Source organism: Mobula hypostoma, chromosome 14, assembly GCF_963921235.1.
Source record: "Mobula hypostoma chromosome 14, sMobHyp1.1, whole genome shotgun sequence".
In the NCBI taxonomy this organism is placed as follows: Eukaryota; Metazoa; Chordata; class Chondrichthyes; order Myliobatiformes; family Myliobatidae; genus Mobula; species Mobula hypostoma.
In genome coordinates, this window is record NC_086110.1 from 12,759,346 (window position 1) to 12,780,276 (window position 20,931).

At 43.9% G+C, this 20,931-nt stretch overlaps 1 protein-coding gene across 1 annotated transcript in view; it reads right to left on the minus strand.

Moving 5' to 3' along the window:
• Positions 1–18,245, minus strand: part of amfra (autocrine motility factor receptor a) — a 71,757-nt gene extending 53,512 nt beyond the window's left edge. Inside the window, exon 1 of the mRNA XM_063066685.1 lies at positions 16,403–18,245. Coding sequence (XP_062922755.1) covers positions 16,403–16,777 — 375 coding nt within the window. The 5' untranslated portion in view covers positions 16,778–18,245. The remainder of the gene's footprint in view (positions 1–16,402) is intronic.
• Positions 18,246–20,931: the final 2,686 nt, after the last annotated feature.

A 20,931-nucleotide genomic window follows, 5' to 3' on the forward strand; every position in this document is an offset into this window, starting at 1 on the left:
AGTCATTTCCAGGTGTGCACAAAACCTAACTCAAATAAAAGAGTACTGGGTGCAGAATCAGCACTTGAAATTCCAAGCCAAGAACAGATTGCTCATGAGATGGAAAGATTAAACATTTGACTTGATCAGCTGAAGAGATCCATTTAAAATGGTGCCACGTACGGCGGCCGTGTTGCGAGCTCCGTTCCAAATCTACAGTATACTACTAATTTCTACGATTTTCTTAGTATTTTCTGTTCAAGTAGCTAATAGTCACATCAGATACGATAGACTGACCCTTCTGAATACCGGAAAGACAACATTTACCCACTATGTGCCGCCTTTTCTAAACTGTGATCCTCTGCTTGCATGATCCATGGGAGACTCATCTCTTACACTGCCATTACCTTGGAAGAAGCACCGGAGGCGAGGGAGAAGGGCCGGAATCCTGGTGAGGCGGAGACGGCATGCAAATAGACCACCGCTCCCTAGCATACTCCTGGCTAACATTCAGTCCCTGGATAACAAGCTTTGTGAACTGAGAGCCAGAATCTCCTATCAGTGGGAAACAAAGGAGTGCAACGTTTTGTGCTTCGTGTTGATGTGGCTGACAGAGAAGATACCGGATCATGCCATCGAGCCCTCTGGGCTCTCCCTGTTCCAGGCAGACAGATTGAAAAACCTATTTGGGAAGAGTAAAGGAGGAGGGGTATGCTTCATGGTCAATGCTTAGGGCGACCTCCAGAACGTGCATGCACTCAAATCCTTTTGTTCCTCAGACCTAGAATACTTGGTGCTGTTTTGCAGACACTACTGGCTGCCTAGGGAGTTCATGGCTGTTATCATCACAGCAGTATATATTCTGCCGCAGGCTGATACTGACCTGGCTCTCAAGGAACTGTACGAGACCATCAACACACTGGAGACCGCACACCCAGAGGCTGCCTTCATCGTCACCGGTGACTGTAATTGAGCGTCGCTGACGCAAGTCTCTCCAAAGTTTTGTTAGCACATCCATATGAGCACTTGTGGAGATAACACAGTTGACCACTGCTACAGTCCCTTCTGCAACACTTACAAAGCTCTCCTTCAACCAGCTTTTGAAAAATTAGATCACTCTTTGATCCTGTTTCTGCTGACATACAAGCAGAAGCTGAATCAAGAGGCAGCCATAGTTAACTAGAATGTCTTCCATGATGAGGACGTCTCCAAGTTCACTGCTGGAGTCACATGCTTCATCCGGAAGTACACCGACGACATTGTCCCCCAGAAGTCGGTCAGGGTCTTCCCGAACTAGAAACACTGGATCAATAGTTCCGTGCAAGCAGCACTTACAGCGTGACATCGAGCTTACATCACTGGCAATCAGCTAGAGCTCAAAAAAAGTAGCTATGATCTGCGCAAAGCTATCAAGGCTGCAAAATAACAAAATAGGGAGAAGACTGAGTCAGGATTCACAACGAATAGCACATGTGACATCGCAGACTTCAAAGCAAAATGTTGTGGTGCCACCAACATCACAGCCTCTCTCCCAGCTGAGCTCAATCCCTTTTATGCTGGGTTCGATGTCACTAACTCTGAGCCTCTGAGGAAAGCCACCACTACAACCTGCAACCTGGTCATCTCTGAGGCTGAGGTATGCAGATGTTTCCAACAAGTGGACAGTCGCAAGGCTGCAGGACCGAATGGCATCCCAGGGCGAATACTTAGGATGTGCGCAGCACAACTAGCAGGGTGTGTTTACAGACATTCTGAATCTCTCCCTCTCCCAGTGTGGAGTGCCCTCCTGCTTCAAATTATCCACCATTGTCCCTGTACCAAAAAAGACCAAGGTAACATGCCTGAATGACTAGCGTCCTGTCGCACTCACCTTAATAATAAGCAAATGCTTTGAGACGCTGGTCAAGGATTACATCTGCAGCTTGCCTCCACCCAAACTGGACCCCCTACAATTCGCCTACCGACACAACCAATAGCCACTGCTCTACATACTGTCCTTACACATCTGGAGAAGAAAGATGCTTGTGAGAATGCTGTTCTTGGACTACAGTTCAGCATTCAACATCATAGTTCCATCCAGGCTCGACAAGAAGCTTAGCCCTGACCCTGCCTTGTGCAGCTGGATCCTGGACTTCTTGCCAGATTGCCAGCAGATTTTATGAGTGGGCTCCCTCACCTCCAACCCTCTGACTCTCAATACAGGAGCCCCTCAGGGCTGTGTATTGAGTCCCCTCCTTTACTCCCTGTATACCCATGACTATATCGCCACCCACAGCTCCAATCTGCTAATTAAATTTGCTGATGACACTACATTGATCGGCCTTATCTCAAACAACAACGAGGTGGCCTACAGGGAAGTCATCTCTCTGACACAGTGGTGTCAAGAAAACAACCTCTCCCTCAATGTCACAAAAACAAAGGGGCTGGTTGTGGATTACAGGAGGAATGGAGTCGGGTGAACTCCTATTGACATCAATGGATCTAGGGTTGAGAGGGTAAACAGCTTCAAGTTCCTCGGCATCCACATCACCAAAGACCTCACATGGTCTGTGCACAACAGCGCCTCTTTCACCTCAGACGGTTGAGGAAGTTTGGTATGGGCCCCCAAACCCTAAGAACTTTCTACAGGGGTACAATTGAGAGCATCCTGACTGGCTGCATCACTGCCTGGTATGGGAACTGTACCTCCCTTCATCGCATGATTCTGCAGAGAGTGGTGCAGACAGCCCAGCGCATCTGTAGCTGTGAACTTCCCATGATTCAGGACATTTACAAGGATCATTGGGGACCCAAGCTAACCCAACCACAATCTATTCTAGCTGCTACCATCCAGGAAGCAGTACCACAGCATAAAAGCCAGGCCCAACAGGCTCCGGGACAGCTTCTTCCACCAGGCCATCAGACTGATGAACTCACGCTGATTTAAGTGTAGTCTATATCAGATTGACTGTTCTATTGATTATAAATTACTATGATTGCACAGTGCACATTTGGACGGAGACAAAGATTTTTACTCCTCATGCAAAGGATGTAAGAAATAAAGTCAATTCATTCAAAAAGTCAAATGTGCTGTATTTAGACAGATGTCACAAAATAACTCCGAAGATCAGGAGCAATCACCTAAAATATAATGCACTATAGCCCCAAACTTTGACACTGCAAGTAAAAGAGAGTTTGTCAATATTGTACAGCTAACTAATTTGGAATCTACTTTGGCAATAGTCCTTTGACAATCCTGATAAACTGCTGTAGACAATTTGACTGAACGTCAATGTCACAAGCAGTAAGAAACTCAAGCTCATACACTAAAATCGAAAATCAGAATCAGGTTTATTATCACTGGCACGTGTCGTGAAATCTGTTAACTGAGCAGCAGCCATTCAATACAACACATAATATAGAAAGGAATAGTAATAAATAACCAATTACAGTATATGTATATTGAATAGATTAAAAATCATGCAAAACACAGAGATAATATATATTAAAAAGTGAGATAGTGTTCAAGGGTTCAATGTCCATTTAGGAGTTGGATGAGAGAGGGAAGAAGCCGTTCCTGAATTGCTGAGTGTGTGCCTTCAGGCTCATGTTACCTCCTACCTGATGATAACAGTGAAAAAAGGGCATGCCCTGGGTGGTGGAGGTCCTTAATAATAGACACTGCCTTTCTGAAACACCGCTCCCTGAAGATGTCCTGGGTACTTTGTAGGTTAGTACCCAAGATGGAGCCGACTAAATTTACAACCCTCTGCAGCTTCTTCAACCTCTTCAACCTCCTAATGAAGTATTGTCGCTGTCTTGTCTTTTTTATAACTGCATCGATATGTTGGGACCAGGCTAGATCCTCAGAGAGATCTTGAAACTGCTCATATTCTCCACCTCTGATCCCTCTATGAGGATCGATATGTCTTCCTTCGTCTTACCCTTCTTGAATTCCTCAACGAGCTCCTTCGTCTTACTGACGTTGTGTGCCAGGTTGTTGCTGTGACACCACTCCACTAATTGGCATACCTCACTCCCATATGCCCTCTCCTCACCATCTGAGATTCTACCAACAATGGTTGTATCATCAGCAAATTTACAAATGGTATTTGAGCTATGCCTAGCCGCACAGTAATGGGTATATAGAGAGTAGAGTGGTGGGCTAAGCACACACCCCTGAGGTGCACTAGTGTTGATCGTCAGCGAGGAGGAGATGTTATCACCAATCCACACAAATTGTAGTCTTCCGGTTAGGAAGTGGAGGATCCAGTTGCAGAGGGAGGCCAAGGTTCTGTACCTTCTCAATCAGGATTGTGAGAATGATGGTATTAAATACTGAGCTACAGTCGATGAACAGCATCCTGACATAGGCATTTGTGTTGTCCAGGTGGTTTAAAGCCGTGTGTAGAGCCATTGAGATTGCATCTGCCATTGGCTTATTGTGGCAATAGGCAAACTGCAGCACTTCCAAGTCCTTGCTGAGGAAGGAGTTAAGTCTAGTCATGACCAACCTCTCAAAGCATTTCATCACTGTCGGCGCAAACACGAGGAAATCTGCAGATGCCGGAATTTCAAGCAACACACATACAAGTTGCTGGTGAACGCAACAGGCCAGGCAGCATCTCTAGGAAGAGGTACAGTTGATGTTTTGGGCCGAGACCCTTCATCAGGACTAGCTGAAAGAAGAGCTAGTAAGAGATTTCTAGGCTTTGAAGGGGAGAATAGAACTACAGCTGTGAAGATCCCATGCTGCACCTGATGACCCTGTGATCTCTGTCTCAGAGGTCAACGTTAAGCTGTCTTTAAAGAGGGTGAACCCTCACAAGGCAGAAGGTCCAAATAGTGTACCTGGTAAGGCTCTGAAAACCTGTGCTAGCCAACTGGCTGGTGTATTCAAGGACATTTTCAACCTCTCACTGCTACCAGTGGAAGTTCCCACTTGCTTCAAAGAGGCAACAATTATACTAGTGCCTATGAAGAATAATGTGAGCTGCCCTAATGACTATCACCCGGTCACGCTCACATTGACAGTGATGAAGCAACACACATAAAAGTTGCTGGTGAACGCAGCAGGCCAGGCAGCATCTCCAGGAAGAGGTACAGTCGACATTTCAGGCCGAAACCCTTCGTCATGACTAACTGAAGGAAGAGATAGTAAGAGATTTGAAAGTGGCAGGGGGAGATCCGAAATGATAGGAGAAGACAGGAGGGGGAGGGATGGAGCTAAGAGCTGGAAATTTGATTGGCAAAAGGGATACAAGGCTGGAGAAGGGACAGGATCATGGGACGGGAGGAGAGGAGCACCAGAGGAAGATGGAAAGCAGGCAAGGAGTTGAAGTGAGAGGGACAGAGGGAGAAAAAAAGAGAGAAGGGAAAAAAATAAATAATAATAAATAAGGGATGGGGTAAGAAGGGGAGAAGGGGCATTAACAGAAGTTAGAGAAGTCAATGTTCATGCCATCAGGTTGGAGGCTATCCAGACAGAATATAAGGTGTTGTTCATGCTATTGGGTTTCGCTTTGTAGGAAGTAAGCACCTGCAAACCTTGCCAAAGTTGCCGTGCATCCGATATCACCTCTAACCTCATTCAAAATTGTCCCTTCACCGTTGAAATAGCCCTCCGCAAACCATACCTGATTTTGTGATACAGACCTGGGTCGCCAGACTTGAAATCCAAATTTGTTAAACTGGCGATCATGTAAACTTCCTCAATTCTTTTCAGATGGCCTCCGAATATGTAGAACACACATCAGGGACTCTTGTGTTACGTAAAGTAGAACAGTCATGTGACAGTATTGAAAGAACTCAATTCTGTAGCACCTGAATCTTGCAGTAAGTGCCACTGCAGTTTATTGTTTGTAAAATACTCCCTAGAGTACATATAATCAAAACATGCAATACAAAAGATTTTTTTATGTGTATTTTGTTGACACCTCTCATTGCCACTTAAATATTATTACATCACTTCTCCATCTTCTTGTATCCAGTTATCAATCTCCCTTGGAGGAGTTCATGTACAATCAACAATTATGGACAAGAGGAATGAGAGAGAAACAACCAAGGAGCTGTAAGTGTATCTAATTTTCTTCCTATTTTTATAGATATTATTGTGGCTTCTCTCCAAAAATGATTAAGATCAGGTAAGTCACTACTGTGGAAATCTAAACTGAAGTCTGCCTGAGCTGGATGGCTGAACACTGCCAAAACCCACGAATAAAATTATTTTTCTGCTCTTTTTCCAAAAATCATGGAAGCACCTAACACAAATTTATGAAGTCGATAGTAACCTAAGTGATGATTCAAAACATACCTTTCAGTGGTTAAAATAAATAAAAGCAACGAATTTTAAAACATTATGATATCAGAAGGGAGAATTTTTGAAGGTGAAGAATCAATAAGCAACAACTTGCATCAGCACTGATGATTATTGAGAGATAAATGAAAATCTAAATACAACTAATCCTGGGCACTGGAAATAGACACAGAAAATTCTAGAAGACCCTTCAATAAAACAGGTAAAGAGAACGAGGGCTTTACAGTACAGCAGGCAGGAGAAAAAAAATAAACAACCTAAAATTGTGACACACAAGTCAATGCAGTAGGAAATGACCAGATCAGGTAGTATCTGAGGAAAGAAAAAAAAACTAAGTTTTAAATGAAAGATGGATAACCTACAGCTGAAATTGCTAATACCCAAGAAAACAAATTATCTAAAAATCTCTAATTTAATAAGAGTTCAAAAAGCCTCAGCTTGGGACAGTATATAAATTACTGCTTCTCAAGTCTGTTTCAAGCATCATTAAGCGGGAAGGGTTAAAGCAGAGGGGTGGCGTTACTAATCGAGGAAAATGTCATGGCAATGCTGTGTTGGGACAGACTGGAGAACTCATCTAGTGAGCTGTTATGGATGGAACTGAGAAATAAGAAAGCTATGACCACATTAAAGGGGCTATATTACAGACCACCAAACAGTCCGAGGGATTTTGAGAAACAAATTGGTAAAGAGATTGCAGACTGTTGCAAGAAACGTACGGTTGTTATAGTAGGTGATTCCAACATTGAACATTTTGATTGGGAATCCCATACTGCAAATGGACTGGATGGGATAGAGTATGTCAAACCTGTTCTGGAAAGTTTCCTTCATCACTACATGCAAGCCCTAATGAGAGAGCGTGCAAAACTATTCTGGAATGAGACAAGGTAGGTGACAGAAGTTTGTGTACAGGAACACTTTGCGTCTAGTGACCACAATATATTTATACTTTATTGTCGCCAATTGATACTAAAACGTACAGTCATAGCAAAATTTGATTCTGCGCTTCCTGCTCCCTGGATTACAAATCGATAGTAAATATTAAAAATTTAAATTATAAATCATAAATAGAAAATATAAAAATGGGAAGTAAGGTACTGCAAAAAAAATCGAGATGCAGGTCCGGATATTTAGAGGGTACAGCCCAGATCCGGGTCAGGATCCGTTCAACAGTCTTATCACAGTTGGAAAGAAGCTGTTCCCAAATCTGGCCGTACGAGTCTTCAAGCTCCTGAGCCTTCTCCCGGAGGGAAGAGGGACGAAAAGTGTGTTGGCTGGGTGGGTCGTGTCCTTGATTATCCTGGCAGCACTGCTCCAACAGTGTGCGGTGTAAAGTGAGTCCAAGGACAGAAGATTGGTTTGTGTGATGTGCTGCGTCGTGTTCACGATCTTCTGCAGCTTCTTTCGGTCTTGGACAGGACAACTTCCATACCAGGTTGTGATGCACCCTAGAAGAATGCTTTCTATGGTGCATCTATAAAAATTAGTGAGGGTTTTAGGGGACAGGCCAAATTTCTTTAGTTTTCTCAGGAAATAAAGGCGTTGGTGGGCCTTCTTGGCAGTGGACTCTGCTTGGTTGGAACAAGTCAGGTCATTTGTGATATTGACCCCGAGGAACTTAAAGCTTTTGACCTGTTCCACTTATGCACCACCAATGTACATTGGGTCGTGCGGTCCGCTATTCCTTCTGAAGTCAACAACCAATTCCTTCGTCTTGCTGACGTTGAGGGATAGGTTATTGTCTTCGCACCATGCCACCAGGTTCTTAATTTCCTCTCTGTACTCAAACTCATCATTACCCGAGATACGGCCTACAATTGTTGTGTCATCAGCAAACTTATATATTGAGTTCGATGGAAACTCGGCTACACAATCATGGGTGTACAGTGAGTACAGCAGGGGGCTGAGTACATAGCCTTGTGGGGCACTGGTGCTCAGAGTGATTGTACAGGACAGCTTATCCCCTATTTTTTTTTTACAGCCTGGGTCCTGGCTGTGAGGAAGTTGAAGATCCAGCTGCAGATCTGAGTGCTAAGGCCCACGTTCTGGAGCTTAGGAATCAATCTATCTGGAATGGTGGTATTAAAGGCAATCCCTTTGCAACACCCTGGTTGGTTAGCAAATTAAAACGACCAGCAAAAAAAAAACTTTACTACCATTAGTTTCAAAGTAAATATGCAAAAAGACTCATTAGGTTCACGGGTTGAGATTCTAAATTGGAGAAAGGCCTATTTTGATGGTATCAGAAATGATCTGGCAAGTATGGATTGGGACAGGCTGTTTTCTGGCAAAGGTATACACGGAAAATGGGAGGCCATCAAAAGCAGGAAACTTTGAGAGTACAAAGCTTGTATGTGCTGTCAGAATAAAAGGCAAAGATAACAAGTGTAGCGAACCTTGACTTTCAAGAGATATTGAGGCCCTGGTTAAGAGAAAAAGGGAGTTGCATAGCAGGTATAGGCAGATGGGAACTAATGAGGTGCTTATGGAGAAAGAAATCAAGAGGGCTAGAAGGCGGCATGAAGTTGCTCCAGCAGACGAAGTGAAGGAGAATCCTAAGGGATTCTACAGATATGTTAAGAGCAAAAGGATTGCAAAGGATAAAATTGGTCCTCTGGAAGACCAGAACGGTAATCTATTTGCAGAGCCAAAACAGTTGGGGGAAGAACTTAAATAATTTTTTTGTATCTGTACTTACTCAGGAGATGGACACAGAGTCTCTAGAAGTGAGGCAAAGCAGCATCAACTTCATAAACCCTGTACAGATTACAGAGAGGTACCAGAGGGTTGGAGGATAGCCAATGTTATGCTGCTGCTTAAAAAACTCAAAACATAAACCAGGAAATTATAGGTCAGAGAGTCTAATATCAGCTGTGGAAACAAAACATCCTATTACTGATGATCAGGGCCAGGTCTGACCATATGTGGTTTTAAAGGCCTTATGTGAATTATTTGATAAACAACAAATTAAATCAACTGGGAAAGGTGCACCTTTGGATATGTCAGGACTGCAGATTTTATTTGACACCAGCGAAGAAACCGACAATGAGGATGTAATAGTTCCTTCAGCCCCTGCAGAAATCCCACTCCCTCCCCCACCCGGTTTACCAGATTCTTCAGGTCAGGTCTGGAAACCACCCCCCCTATTCTCCTATCCCCACATCAACCCCCGTTACGGCCCCCGTCCCGGCATCCTCCATAATTCCCAGGACTATTACTAATGGCGGATCAGGTACCCCACAATTTTTTGACTATGTTGCTACCCGAACTCGCTCGCAGACCACACAGCACTCCCAGATTCCAGTCCCAAAGTCCCGGCCGAAGCGCAACGCGGTGGCTCGCCAACTGAAGGGCTGTTGGGCAATGGTCCACCTTGGACCCCCAGGGCCCTGATGATCCAGACCCCAACTCTAATTTTGATCATGATTCCGGGAATGACTGGCCTCCGTTGACCCACCAATTCCCACTTAGGACTGTGCAACAGCGGTTTTGGCACAAACACACGGAGACCAACGCCATCCAGTTGCCTACTATTCCGTAGCCTTGGACCCTGTGGCCCAGGGCTTTCCCCCATGTACTAAAGCATTACCCGCTGTCTACAGCATGGTCACGGCAGCTGCTAATATCACCCTTCAGCAGCCAGTAACAGTTTATACCTCTCATGATTACAGCGCTGCTCACTACACACAGTACCCAACATCTTACTCAGGCCCGCCTTAATCGATACGAGATTGCCCTCCTTCAGAACCCTCTCCTTACTTTTGAATATTGCTCTGCTATGAATCCAGCGTCCTTTTTACACGAGCCACCGACACTCCTAACCAAACCCCCTCACTCTTGCATAGAACTTAACTACTTTCTTACCTCTCCCCGACCTGACCTTTCTGACCATGCACTACCCAACCCTGACCTTACTCTTTTCGTGGACAGATCCTCTTCAATCTCCCCTGCAGGCAACTATGTGGCTGGCTACGCTGTGACATACCCCTCCCAGGCCTTAGAAGCAGCGGCCCTTAAACCTCCCGCTTCGGCCCAGAAGGCAGAATTGTTCGCCCTTACTAGGGCTTGCATTTTAGCCTCAGGAGTCAGCGCAAATATATATATGGATGCCCGCTACACCTTTGGCGTTGCCCATGACTTTGGGTCCCTCTGGGCGCAGCGCGGATTCCAGACCTCGACGGGCAAACCTATTGCCAATTCTGATTATATCTCCAACTTACTTAAAGCCATACTGTTGCCCTCCAAATTGGCAATTATCAAATGCGCTGCCCATTTAACAGATGCCTCCTCGGTGCCCCAGGGTAACTCCCGCGCCAACGAGGCAGCGAAAGAGGCGTCCCTACTTGGCCCCTGGGAAGTGAGCACAGAACAGCGTGCATTGCTATCACACAGGCCCCCTAAGATTCACCTGTGGCGCGACCACAATTGCATTCAAGACTCTGTAACGTGTCTCTGGCAGACACCAGCGGGACAAATATGTGCCCCAGATGCATGGTTACCCCTTCTTGTCGATAAACTGCACACTGATACACATCCGGGTAAGGAGGGAATGTGTGTGATATTGCTAAGAACCTGGTGGAGCCCTAACATGCAGGAGACAGCAAAGGATAGAGCCAGGTGATGCCTAACCTGCCAGAAGGTAAACCCTGGAAAATCTTTCAAATGCAAAAGAGGCCGGACTCCACTTCCGGGAGGGCCTTTTGAAGTGATACAAATGGACTTTATTGAGCTGCCTCCAGTACACTGTTACAAATATTGCTTGGTGATAGTAGATGTGTTTAGCAGGTGGATAGAGGCTTTTCCGACCACCAATAACAAAGCAAGTACGGTGGTTAAGATACTAGTAAAGGACATCATCCCACGATTTGGAATCCCCTGTCGCTTGTCTTCAGACAATGGGCTGCACTTCACTGGAAAGATCAATAAGGAACTCTGTGAATTACTAAAGATAGGCCAGCAGTTCCATTGCTCCCACCACCCTGCAGCAGCAGGACTGGTGGAACGGGCTAATGGGATACTAAAGGACAAATTAACTAAACTAACCCTAGAGACCGGACAGAACTGGTTGAAAGTGCTTCCGGTGGCGTTATATCATATGCGGATCACTCCCCAGATTGGGACAGGACTAACCGCAGCAGAGATAGTTTATGGACGACCTGGCAGGACTCCCTGGGACAGTGACAGACCTCCCCCTCCCATAGTGGACTTACAAGTAATGGGACAAGAATTACAGGGCTATTGTAGGCAATTAACTCCCTCTTTGAAGTTCCTCCATACTCAGGTTGTGGAAGCCTATAAGGAGAGAGCAAACGACAGCGACTGGCCTAACCCCGAACCTGGCGACGGGGTGCTGATCCGAGACTAGGAAAGACCAAAGTTGGGACCTTGGTGGAAGGGAGGACCAGGTCCTCCTGCAGACTATTTTAGCAGTCAAGGTGGAAGGACAAGAGCACTGGATCCATCTGAGCGACAGCAAACACTGGGACCCAGAATTACCAGGACTATGAAGGACTAAAGAGTACTGATAATTGTACTAAGATTGTCCCCTGTGTATGATTGAACTTTGACTTTTTGGAGTGCCACAGCCCTAAAACCGTGGCTGGGGGGATGGAAGGTAGGATAACTTTGATTGCTTGTATTCTTTTAGGGATAGTAGGAATTGTGGGTAGGATCAGGGGACGAGTACATACCTGCGACACAGAGCGGGAAAATAGGGTATATCATCTCTGCAGTCAGGTTCTTCTGATGTGTGAGGGTGACAGGGATGATGAACCAGGGGAACGGAACATTACCAAGATCAACTACTGTACTAGCAGGCTTGAGGAACCAGACTGCTGTCTGGTCCTGGATGGAAGGAACTCTTGGGTCCTCCCTTGTCGGTACCGAAACTGCAGGTTTGATTTTGAATGCAGAAGGAACCGAATGGAGAACCAACTAGAAAACAAGTCCTATAAAGGAAGGTGTTCCCAGGGAGCCCTAAAAGTGACCTCAACATCTTTAGTGGGCTCAAAGAGGGGCACCTTGATAAAAAAAAAAAGGAATTGGGGTTTCACCGAAAGCTCCACGCTTGGAAGGCCCCCCCCTTGGGATATATCAGGTGAAAATTACTTTCAAAAGGTACATAGATGATTATTTGGAACCACTATCATCTGTTATCCTCCCCCGACTGTCTCCTCCCTATTCACTATCTTCCTGCACTGGAACCGCATCTACCAACCTTTCCAGTGCGCCCCACGCGACAGTACCCTGCCTAAGGAAAGGACCCCACCAAGGCCCCTGTGGCAGACTATTTCCTCCGGCTAACATTACATGGACAAGTAGTGACCACCGTTACAGTACGGAATAGTTAAAGGGAGACCTCTGGTGGGAGGGCAACCCCGAACCCCCGCAGGGAGGGCCAGGCTATGAGAACTGTTACACCAGGACAGGATGGGGATGCTCTGATATTTTTGCCTGCACACCCCCGCCTGCCTATATGATGTCTGCAAAAGAAGGCAATGTCGCCCCTCGATCAAAGGGCAGAGCGTCACCTGTACCTGTAGTAAGTCGAATTGTGTGCCCGTCCTGGGGAACACACCTTCTATGCGGAGAAGGAAACCGTACACACCTCCGAATCTACAACCACCTGTTCCCCCGCCCGGACTACATCGAGGGGACCAAGTGGGCCTCCTGTCCTCCTGGTAAAAGCCCAAGTGCCTGGAAGGACCATGGGTATCTGATGACAGCCAAGGGATGTACACTTCTCAGGGGTATTTCTTCTTCCACAATGGCACGGCCACCAATTTCCTGGAATACCCCTATCCTTCCTAAGTGGCCTATGGCACTTTCTTCCCCACTGCGGTTCCCTGCCCAGGGGCCTGGGGGCCCCTGGCACCGCCACCTGCAAGACTTAAGAGAGAGGTTTCTCAAGAGTTCTGTGCGGACTACCGGAAACTGACTATCTTCACCCCGGGACAAGTGGCTGGGTATGGGGCAGCCGGCTTTTTCTCCCTAGGGGCTTCTGGAGCAGTCATGGCAGCCCACAATAGGAACTAGTTAGCTTGCGGCCTCACAAATGCTACCCGGGGGCATTAAAGCTCATAACAGACAATCTTAGCCAACTACGCCTCTTCTCCATGCAGAACCGTTATGCCCTTGATTATCTCCTTGCGAGGGAAGGTGGGGTATGTGTTATCGTAAAAGACCAATGCATAATGGGCCTGGACAATGCCACTGCAAACATAACACGCTATGTGAACCAAATAGATGAACAATTAGGATCAATTAAGGAAGGAACAGACTGGGGAGGATGGGAAAACTGGGGATTAGGAGCATGGAAGGACTGGTTGATTAATGGTGCCACCTATGCACTAACAGCTATCATAGGAATCTTGGTCTGTATTGCCGTAGTAAAGTGTGTTCTGAACCGAATGATGGCCTCCCTAGGGACTTAATGCCGGCAAAACCAATGATGGTAGTGAAGAACCCTGTAGAAGCCGGTGAGCTGCTTGAACCGATACCTGAGGATTTCCATGATATTGGTGGTTATCACTGAGATGATAAAAGGAGGGAATGTGTAAGTGAAAAGGGGTTTTGAGTATGGGATAGGAAGGGTTAAATGGTGTATGTGACCTGGAAAATATAGCAGGGGCGGGAACTAGACAACAGAACCGGGCACAGTTAGGATGTTGAAACCGCATGCTCATTTCTTAGAATAGAGGTGCTTACTGACCTGTACCTCTGCACGTGAAGCTATTGTGACCATGATGAAATTGCTAACCACAAACCTCACAAGTGTGGACAGGGGAAACAGGTGCTAACTGAAACCTTTTTCTCTGGATATAAATGTAACTTTGTATTTGTGCAAGGCAGAGTTGATTGCCAGACGCTGTAGATGCGTATGGTGGTTACCTCTCCTCGTATCAAACTAAACAAAGAATTGATCGAGCGAAAACGTGGCCTCTGAGTGTTTTCTCCAATTGAATAACAAATCGGTAAGGACAATGATATAAATAATAAATGAGTGGCCAATAAATATATCCAATCATGATCAAAGAAAATGGTTAGGTCTACGAAACAAAATTGGGTAGCTTGCTCAAACAAAAGGAAACAAATAACCTTGTGTGTTTAGGTTACCCAACTATATTTGCAGATTTAAAATGAACTAATAACTAACAAACTTTCTCCACAACAATCCTTCATTTTTTTTTGCTGAATGTAAATTCCTTACATTGTTGTTATTACATCCAAATTGTCCCGGAATAAAATACTTGAAGATTTTTTTCAACTACACAGCAAATGTATATTCACAAGCAAATGAAAAACAACTGCTTGTTCCAAGAGTTTACTTCTTATGAAACTCTCTCACAGGACGAGACAAGACTCAGCCAAATGTGATCAATTTTTAATGTTTTTTTCCTCATATCCCATACTTTCCTTTCCACAATTAACAGAAATATGTTTTTTTAAAAAAACATTAATACTTAACTTCCATTGGAACAGTTGAATGCTTTTTAGAACTACTTCATTGGCACAAATTACAGCTAGGCACTAAACATTTTTGGGAAACCTAGTTAGAAATATTGTTCACCAATTCCTTTCTGCTAACTGATGGTCAATAAAATTGTGTCTTAATATTCACAGACCTAAATGTTTCCAAAGCTTGATGAGTGGAAATTATTTAAGAGCCAAAGAATGCACTTACGCAAGTTTTTTCTATTCAAGCAAGATATTTTTGTTTATCATGAAGACTAGGCTTACAGATCTAATTTCCAGCACAAATCCTACTGATCGTTAAATATCCATTACTCATTTCTTTTAATTAAAAGTAACAGGAGGTTAGTGTTAACAGAATATTGACCTCTCCACCTTGCAAAATGGCAAATATCATCCTTGAAGTAGAGACCAAGAAAAAATAAGTGAGTTAATTCCAATTAGTCAAGAACCAAGATGTACTTATTCATTCAAGTATTTTAAAATAGTAACTATGAGTTCTGGTCAATTACTGATTTACATATTTGCTGACCTTGGCAAAGGAAGAATTAGAATTTGCATACAAAAGGAAGGATGGATTAACTGCAAGGGAGATTTGCAACTGGTGTCTTGTGACTCTCCACTGAACTGTGTGAGCAAAGGTAACAGTTAAGCTCAATTGTGGTACTCCAAGTTATATGAACTGCTTTCAACATCTAGGTTTAGATACCCAACAACAGATATCAAAATATTCTCATGACAGCCTTTAAGTAGGAAGGGGAAAAGCAACAACGGTGGCGTAGTTTGGTTACTTTGTAACACAGTCTATGCTGACTTCAAATTCCATCATCTAATACAATGGACACGCGTCTTTGGCACTCACTGCCTATAAAGCATAATGCAGTCAAGCTTAAAAAGTTTCATGAGAAAATAACTCTTCAAATGTTTACTGAAAATACCTTCAACAGGTCAAGAGTTTGCAAGCTATATTTGACAGACTGAAGTAACCAGAAGGGCATTTCTAGTTGGTAACTCACTGCAATACAGGGTACACCTATTTTCTATTTATAAAAATCCGATCTTTTACGTTATGTTTTTTTGAGTCGACTATATATCCACCCTTTGACAAAACTACTTCGAGATTTTTTTTAAAACTTTGGACGCGTTTCAACTAAATACAACGGAACTTCCTAAACCCGTACACTATAGAATCCAAAGCCATTGGCAAAGTTTAAAACACATAAAATTTAGAATGTCGTAATCCAAAGTGCATGATCCATTCCAGCAAATGGTTTGAGGATTCACACATTAATTCTTAAAAAGGAAACAACGCGGTGTTTAAATGGCATGTAAAATTAAAGTTTTATTTTCAGAATATTAGATTCCTCGCGACAGAGAAAGGTAGCTCGTTAAGAGAGTATTATGATTATTGCCACTTTTACTTCTAATTAAACACCGTACTACCACCAGAAAGTTCACTATTAACTCCAATATTAAACATAAAATCATTTGTTATTTGTTTCAAATTTCACAGATCTGGAAGATTCAGGGAGAAAATCAACTCCTTGTAATGTTTTGCTCCGTGAAATCGTGAAGTTTGGACAGAAACCCCTCAGCGTTCAGGTTTCCGGAGTCGGGGCGGGGGCGGGCTGAAGGGGAGGAAACACAAACACTCACCCAAATGCACCAGCCGTCTGACACCAGGTACCAGGCCATCTCCAGGACAAAACCGTGGCCTTCAGCCCACTCCGGTCTGCCCAATAATCCCAGATCGGCTTCACCTAGATCGGCGGGGCTGCCGTGCTGCGCGGCTAGTCCTCCGGTATCACCTTCTTCCGCCGCCGGCGGCTGGTCGGCACTCATAGCGTCAGTACGGGCGGCAGGGCCGAGGTTGGGGGGCTGCTGACGGGGGACAGAGATCGGGACGGGCACCGGCGGCAGGCTGAGGTGGGAGTAGGCGCTGAACAGGCTGGCGGACAGCAGCACGACGCTAAGAGCAGTGTAGGTCCTCAGACTGGGCCAAGGGAAGCGCTCGAGGAAAAGCAGCGGCATATTCGGGCCGAAACTGGTGTCCGGCAACGGAGAACAGTCCACGCCGCCGTCACGATGGCGTACTCGTCCCACTGTCTCTTCCGCCCCCGGTTTCTAGCGGCGGTGGTGATTCAGCGACGTCGCCATCAACCGAAGGGTCGGGCGGCGGATGTGTTGGAAACGCCCGGAAGTGAAACGCAGGAGCTGTCTTCATAATTCAGAGATCGTGCTGAAGGGGGCGAGGTCACGTTGTCATGGACACGGTCTCCTTCAGCCTGCAAGTTATTCTTATTTGTACTTAGAACTATGAACGTTAGTGATTGCAGACGATAATCTACTGGTAAAACGCTGAGCAGAGATTTGTATAAATTACGCTGATGTTATTAAAAGCAACAAGGAAAATGCTGGAGAGGAACTCAGCGGTCAGGAAGCATCCAAAGAGGGAAATAAACAATGGACGCTTCGGGCCGAGGCCCTTTATCAACACCGAGTTTTGTTAAAAAAGTTAAAGTTGCATCGTCTTGCAGAGCACCCGTGTGAATGAATATGCTGTGTGCAATTTATTTGTGTGGACAAGCAGTGTTGCTTGGATTTCCAGCATCTGCCGATTTTCTCTGGTTCCCGACAAACAGAGAAGCTTTGTGATGTACGTACCTGGTTTATAACACATGATATTCATATAGGACCTAAGACATGGGAAATAAACATTTGATCCAAGAGTTTGAACCAATAATATTTCCTCTGTCGATGCTGCCTGACATGCTCCGGATCCCTGCAACAGAAATCTCTGCAGTCTCCACTGCGTTGTCACTTTTACCCTTCTCTTTCCTCTCTCACCTAAAGCAACAATTTAGCCATCTCTTCTCTTCCCTCTTTTATAGATATCTAGCCCCCCTTTAAATCAATCTATAGAATTCATTTCAACCACTGCCTTCAATCTGAACATTGGGAAGTTTTTGACAAGAACTTTCAGCCCAGCAAAGCTTACCAAATCCCTATTCACGTAGTGTGTGAAATAACTATCAAGTTTAGATTTGAACATCTCCAAGGTCCTAGTCTCAACTACACAGCTAGGTTCCAAGTGTCCACAACTCACCGTGTAAAGAAATGCTTCCTGATGTTAGTCTGAAATCTCCCTTTAACCAGTCTCCACCTATTGGCCTCGTGTCCTCACTGATGGATTAATTTTGAAGTAGCCGCTGGCATCCACCTTACTTATATCCTTAATGATTTTGAACACTTCTATCATCTCTCATTCTACGTCTACTTAGACTAAAGATTTAATTATTTCAGTCTTTCTTCATAGCTCATACCCTGCAGGCCTGGAATGAGTCTAATCACCATTCTCTGGACTCTCTCCAGTGCCTTCACATTCCTCACACAATATGGAGACCAAAATTGTACACAGTACTCAAGGTGTGGCCTCACAAGTGCATTACACAGCTTAAGGAGAACATCTGTAGACTTGAACTCCACTGAGCAGATTATATAGCCCAACATTCTATTAGCCTTCCTAATCACTTCTGTGCATTGTCGAAATGTTGATGGTGATGAGTTTACCAGGATGCCTAAATCCTTCTCGTACAGTGCACTTTTTAAATCAAGACCCCCGTTGTATATTTATATTTAATATTTCTACTTCCTATGCGTAATATTTTACATTTACTTAGATTAAATTTCATCTGGCTTTTATCTGCCCACATCTGGATTTTGTTCAGATCTAACTGTATTGATTCTGCTGCCTGAATGTTATCAGCCCGTCTCCCCAATTTTGTGTCATCGGCAAACTTGACTGGTTTATTTGTTACGTGTTTATCCAAATCATTAATGTAAATTAAAAACAGCAGCGGCCCCAAAATTGATCCTTGCGGAACCCCACTTTCAACATCTTCTAAGTGTGAAAATGAGCCTCTCACCATAGCTTGTCATTTTCTGTTTTTGAGCCAATTCTGTACCCATTCCCACACCTTACCCTGCATCCATACCTCCTGTAATTTGATTATTAACCTCTTGTGGGGTACCTTGTCAAAAGTCTTCTGAAAATCCAAGTAAATGATATCAACTGCTCTATTGTCATCATAAATTTTAGTTGCCTAAAAAGTTTAATCGTAAAGCCAGCATATTAGTAAAACATGATTTCCCCTTTCTGATTCCATGCTGGCTTTCTGCTAACATGCCTGTTCTTATCGGCTACTTTTCCATCTCATTCTTTATTAATGCTTCCATTATCTTACCTACGATACGTGTTAAGCTCTCTAGTCTATAGTTACCAGGGTCAGTGTGGTCATCCTTCTTACATACCGGAACAATGTTAGCCCTTTTCCAGGCCTTGGGGATTTCTCCAGTCCTCACTGACTTTTGAAAAATACATATTAGGGTTTGTATGTATAATCACAGACCTCTTTCAGTACCTTGGATATATGTTGTCTGGCCCTGAAGATTTATTAACTTTCAGCCTTTTAAGCTGAAGCAGGACCTCACTTTCTAAGATCTCTAAGTCACTGTAAAACAACCTCATTTTTCTCTACATTTAGTGGTATATAGCTAACATCTTCGCAGGTGAATACTTTGGCAATATATGAGTTAAGAGTGTCTGCTATGTCCTCTATATAATTTATCATCCCACTATTATTCTTATACATTTAACTTCCTCCTTGACATTTCTTTTACTACTAAAGTGTTGAAAAAATCTCTTGAAGTCAATCTTAGCATGATCAGCAATATCCTTCTCAACCTGCCTTTTGGCAATCTGAATTTCCCTCTTGACTATAGCTCTCATATTTTCACATGCTCTGTGGTTGACGTAATTACTATTTTTTCAGTATTCCTTATATAGCTGTCTTTATTCAAAAATTTTATGTATATTTTTATTCATCCTTGTTGCTGATCTATTGTTTTATTGCTTGTCCCGAACCTTGGGTATGAACATTTCCTGCACTACATGTTCTTTAAAATGGCCCCATTGTTCCTCAACTGACTCAAAGTCAAGCAAATCATTCCAGTTTACCGTCTGAAGTCTTTGCTGCATCTGCACAAACTTTGCCTTTCTGAACTTCAATTTAATGGCTTTGGTTTTTACTGATATACGTTCCCAAAAAAACTTTGGGAAAAATTTGTGTCTAACAATGATCGCTTGTTTCTAACCACTCAACAACCTCCATATTCAAAATTCTATCCTGATTGTTACAGAATATCAAATCTCAACAGGCCTCTCCTCTTGTTGTACATTTATATACAGTACCGGGCCAAAAGGCAATCATTCAATAACTCAATGAATTCACTGAAGTTGTTGGACATACCTATAGTTTTGAACAAGGAAGTAGAGGGGGAGGGGAAAGAAATGTAATGGGTAGATTATTTCATTAAAAAATATTCATGCTTTGCAATTTATTTGTAGCTTCTGGGTCTTTAAGTTCATGCTTTACACTGTAGTTCTGGGTGTATTCATTAAGATAAACAAATTCAGTCAATGTTGAGCTTGCAAAACCTGACATTCAAACTTGACTATAATTATAATGCTGATAGAAGTAGCATCTAACTAAGCTAAATAACATTGTCCACCACAAATGACTGGTATGGCTACAGTCTACAATCCACAGCTGTTGCCATAGCAGCATCCATCTTTGCAAAACTGAATGTAAAATGTCCATATAAGACCAGTTCAATTACAGCCGTAACTTTCAACAGTCTTAACAATTTAAAACAGTCTGCTTTTTCAGCAACAACTGAGACTGTGCTTTAGGCAGACAAACTGGTGCAATTGCATGGAGACAAAGTACACAAAATCATGCTCCAAATAAGGAATGATATTCATTACCCAGTTTACAAATCATCCTCGAAAGCTGAATCTTAACTAAGACTTTCTAAGCCATAGAAAGCCATACTGCATACTACACTCTACAGTACTATAATGCTGTGATTCCAAACAAACACATCTCCAAACTCCTAGACCTGAGACTCCACACCTCCCTTTGCAGCTAGATCCTTAACTTCATGACCACAGACCACAATCAAAAGGCAGCAATACCTCCACTCCAATTATCCTCCATATTAATGCCCTACAGGGCTGTGTCCTCAGCCTCCCTACTCTACCCCCTATACACTCACGGCTGTGTGGCCAGATTCTGCTCTATCTCCATCTATGTTTGCAGTTGATACTACCATAGTGGACCGTA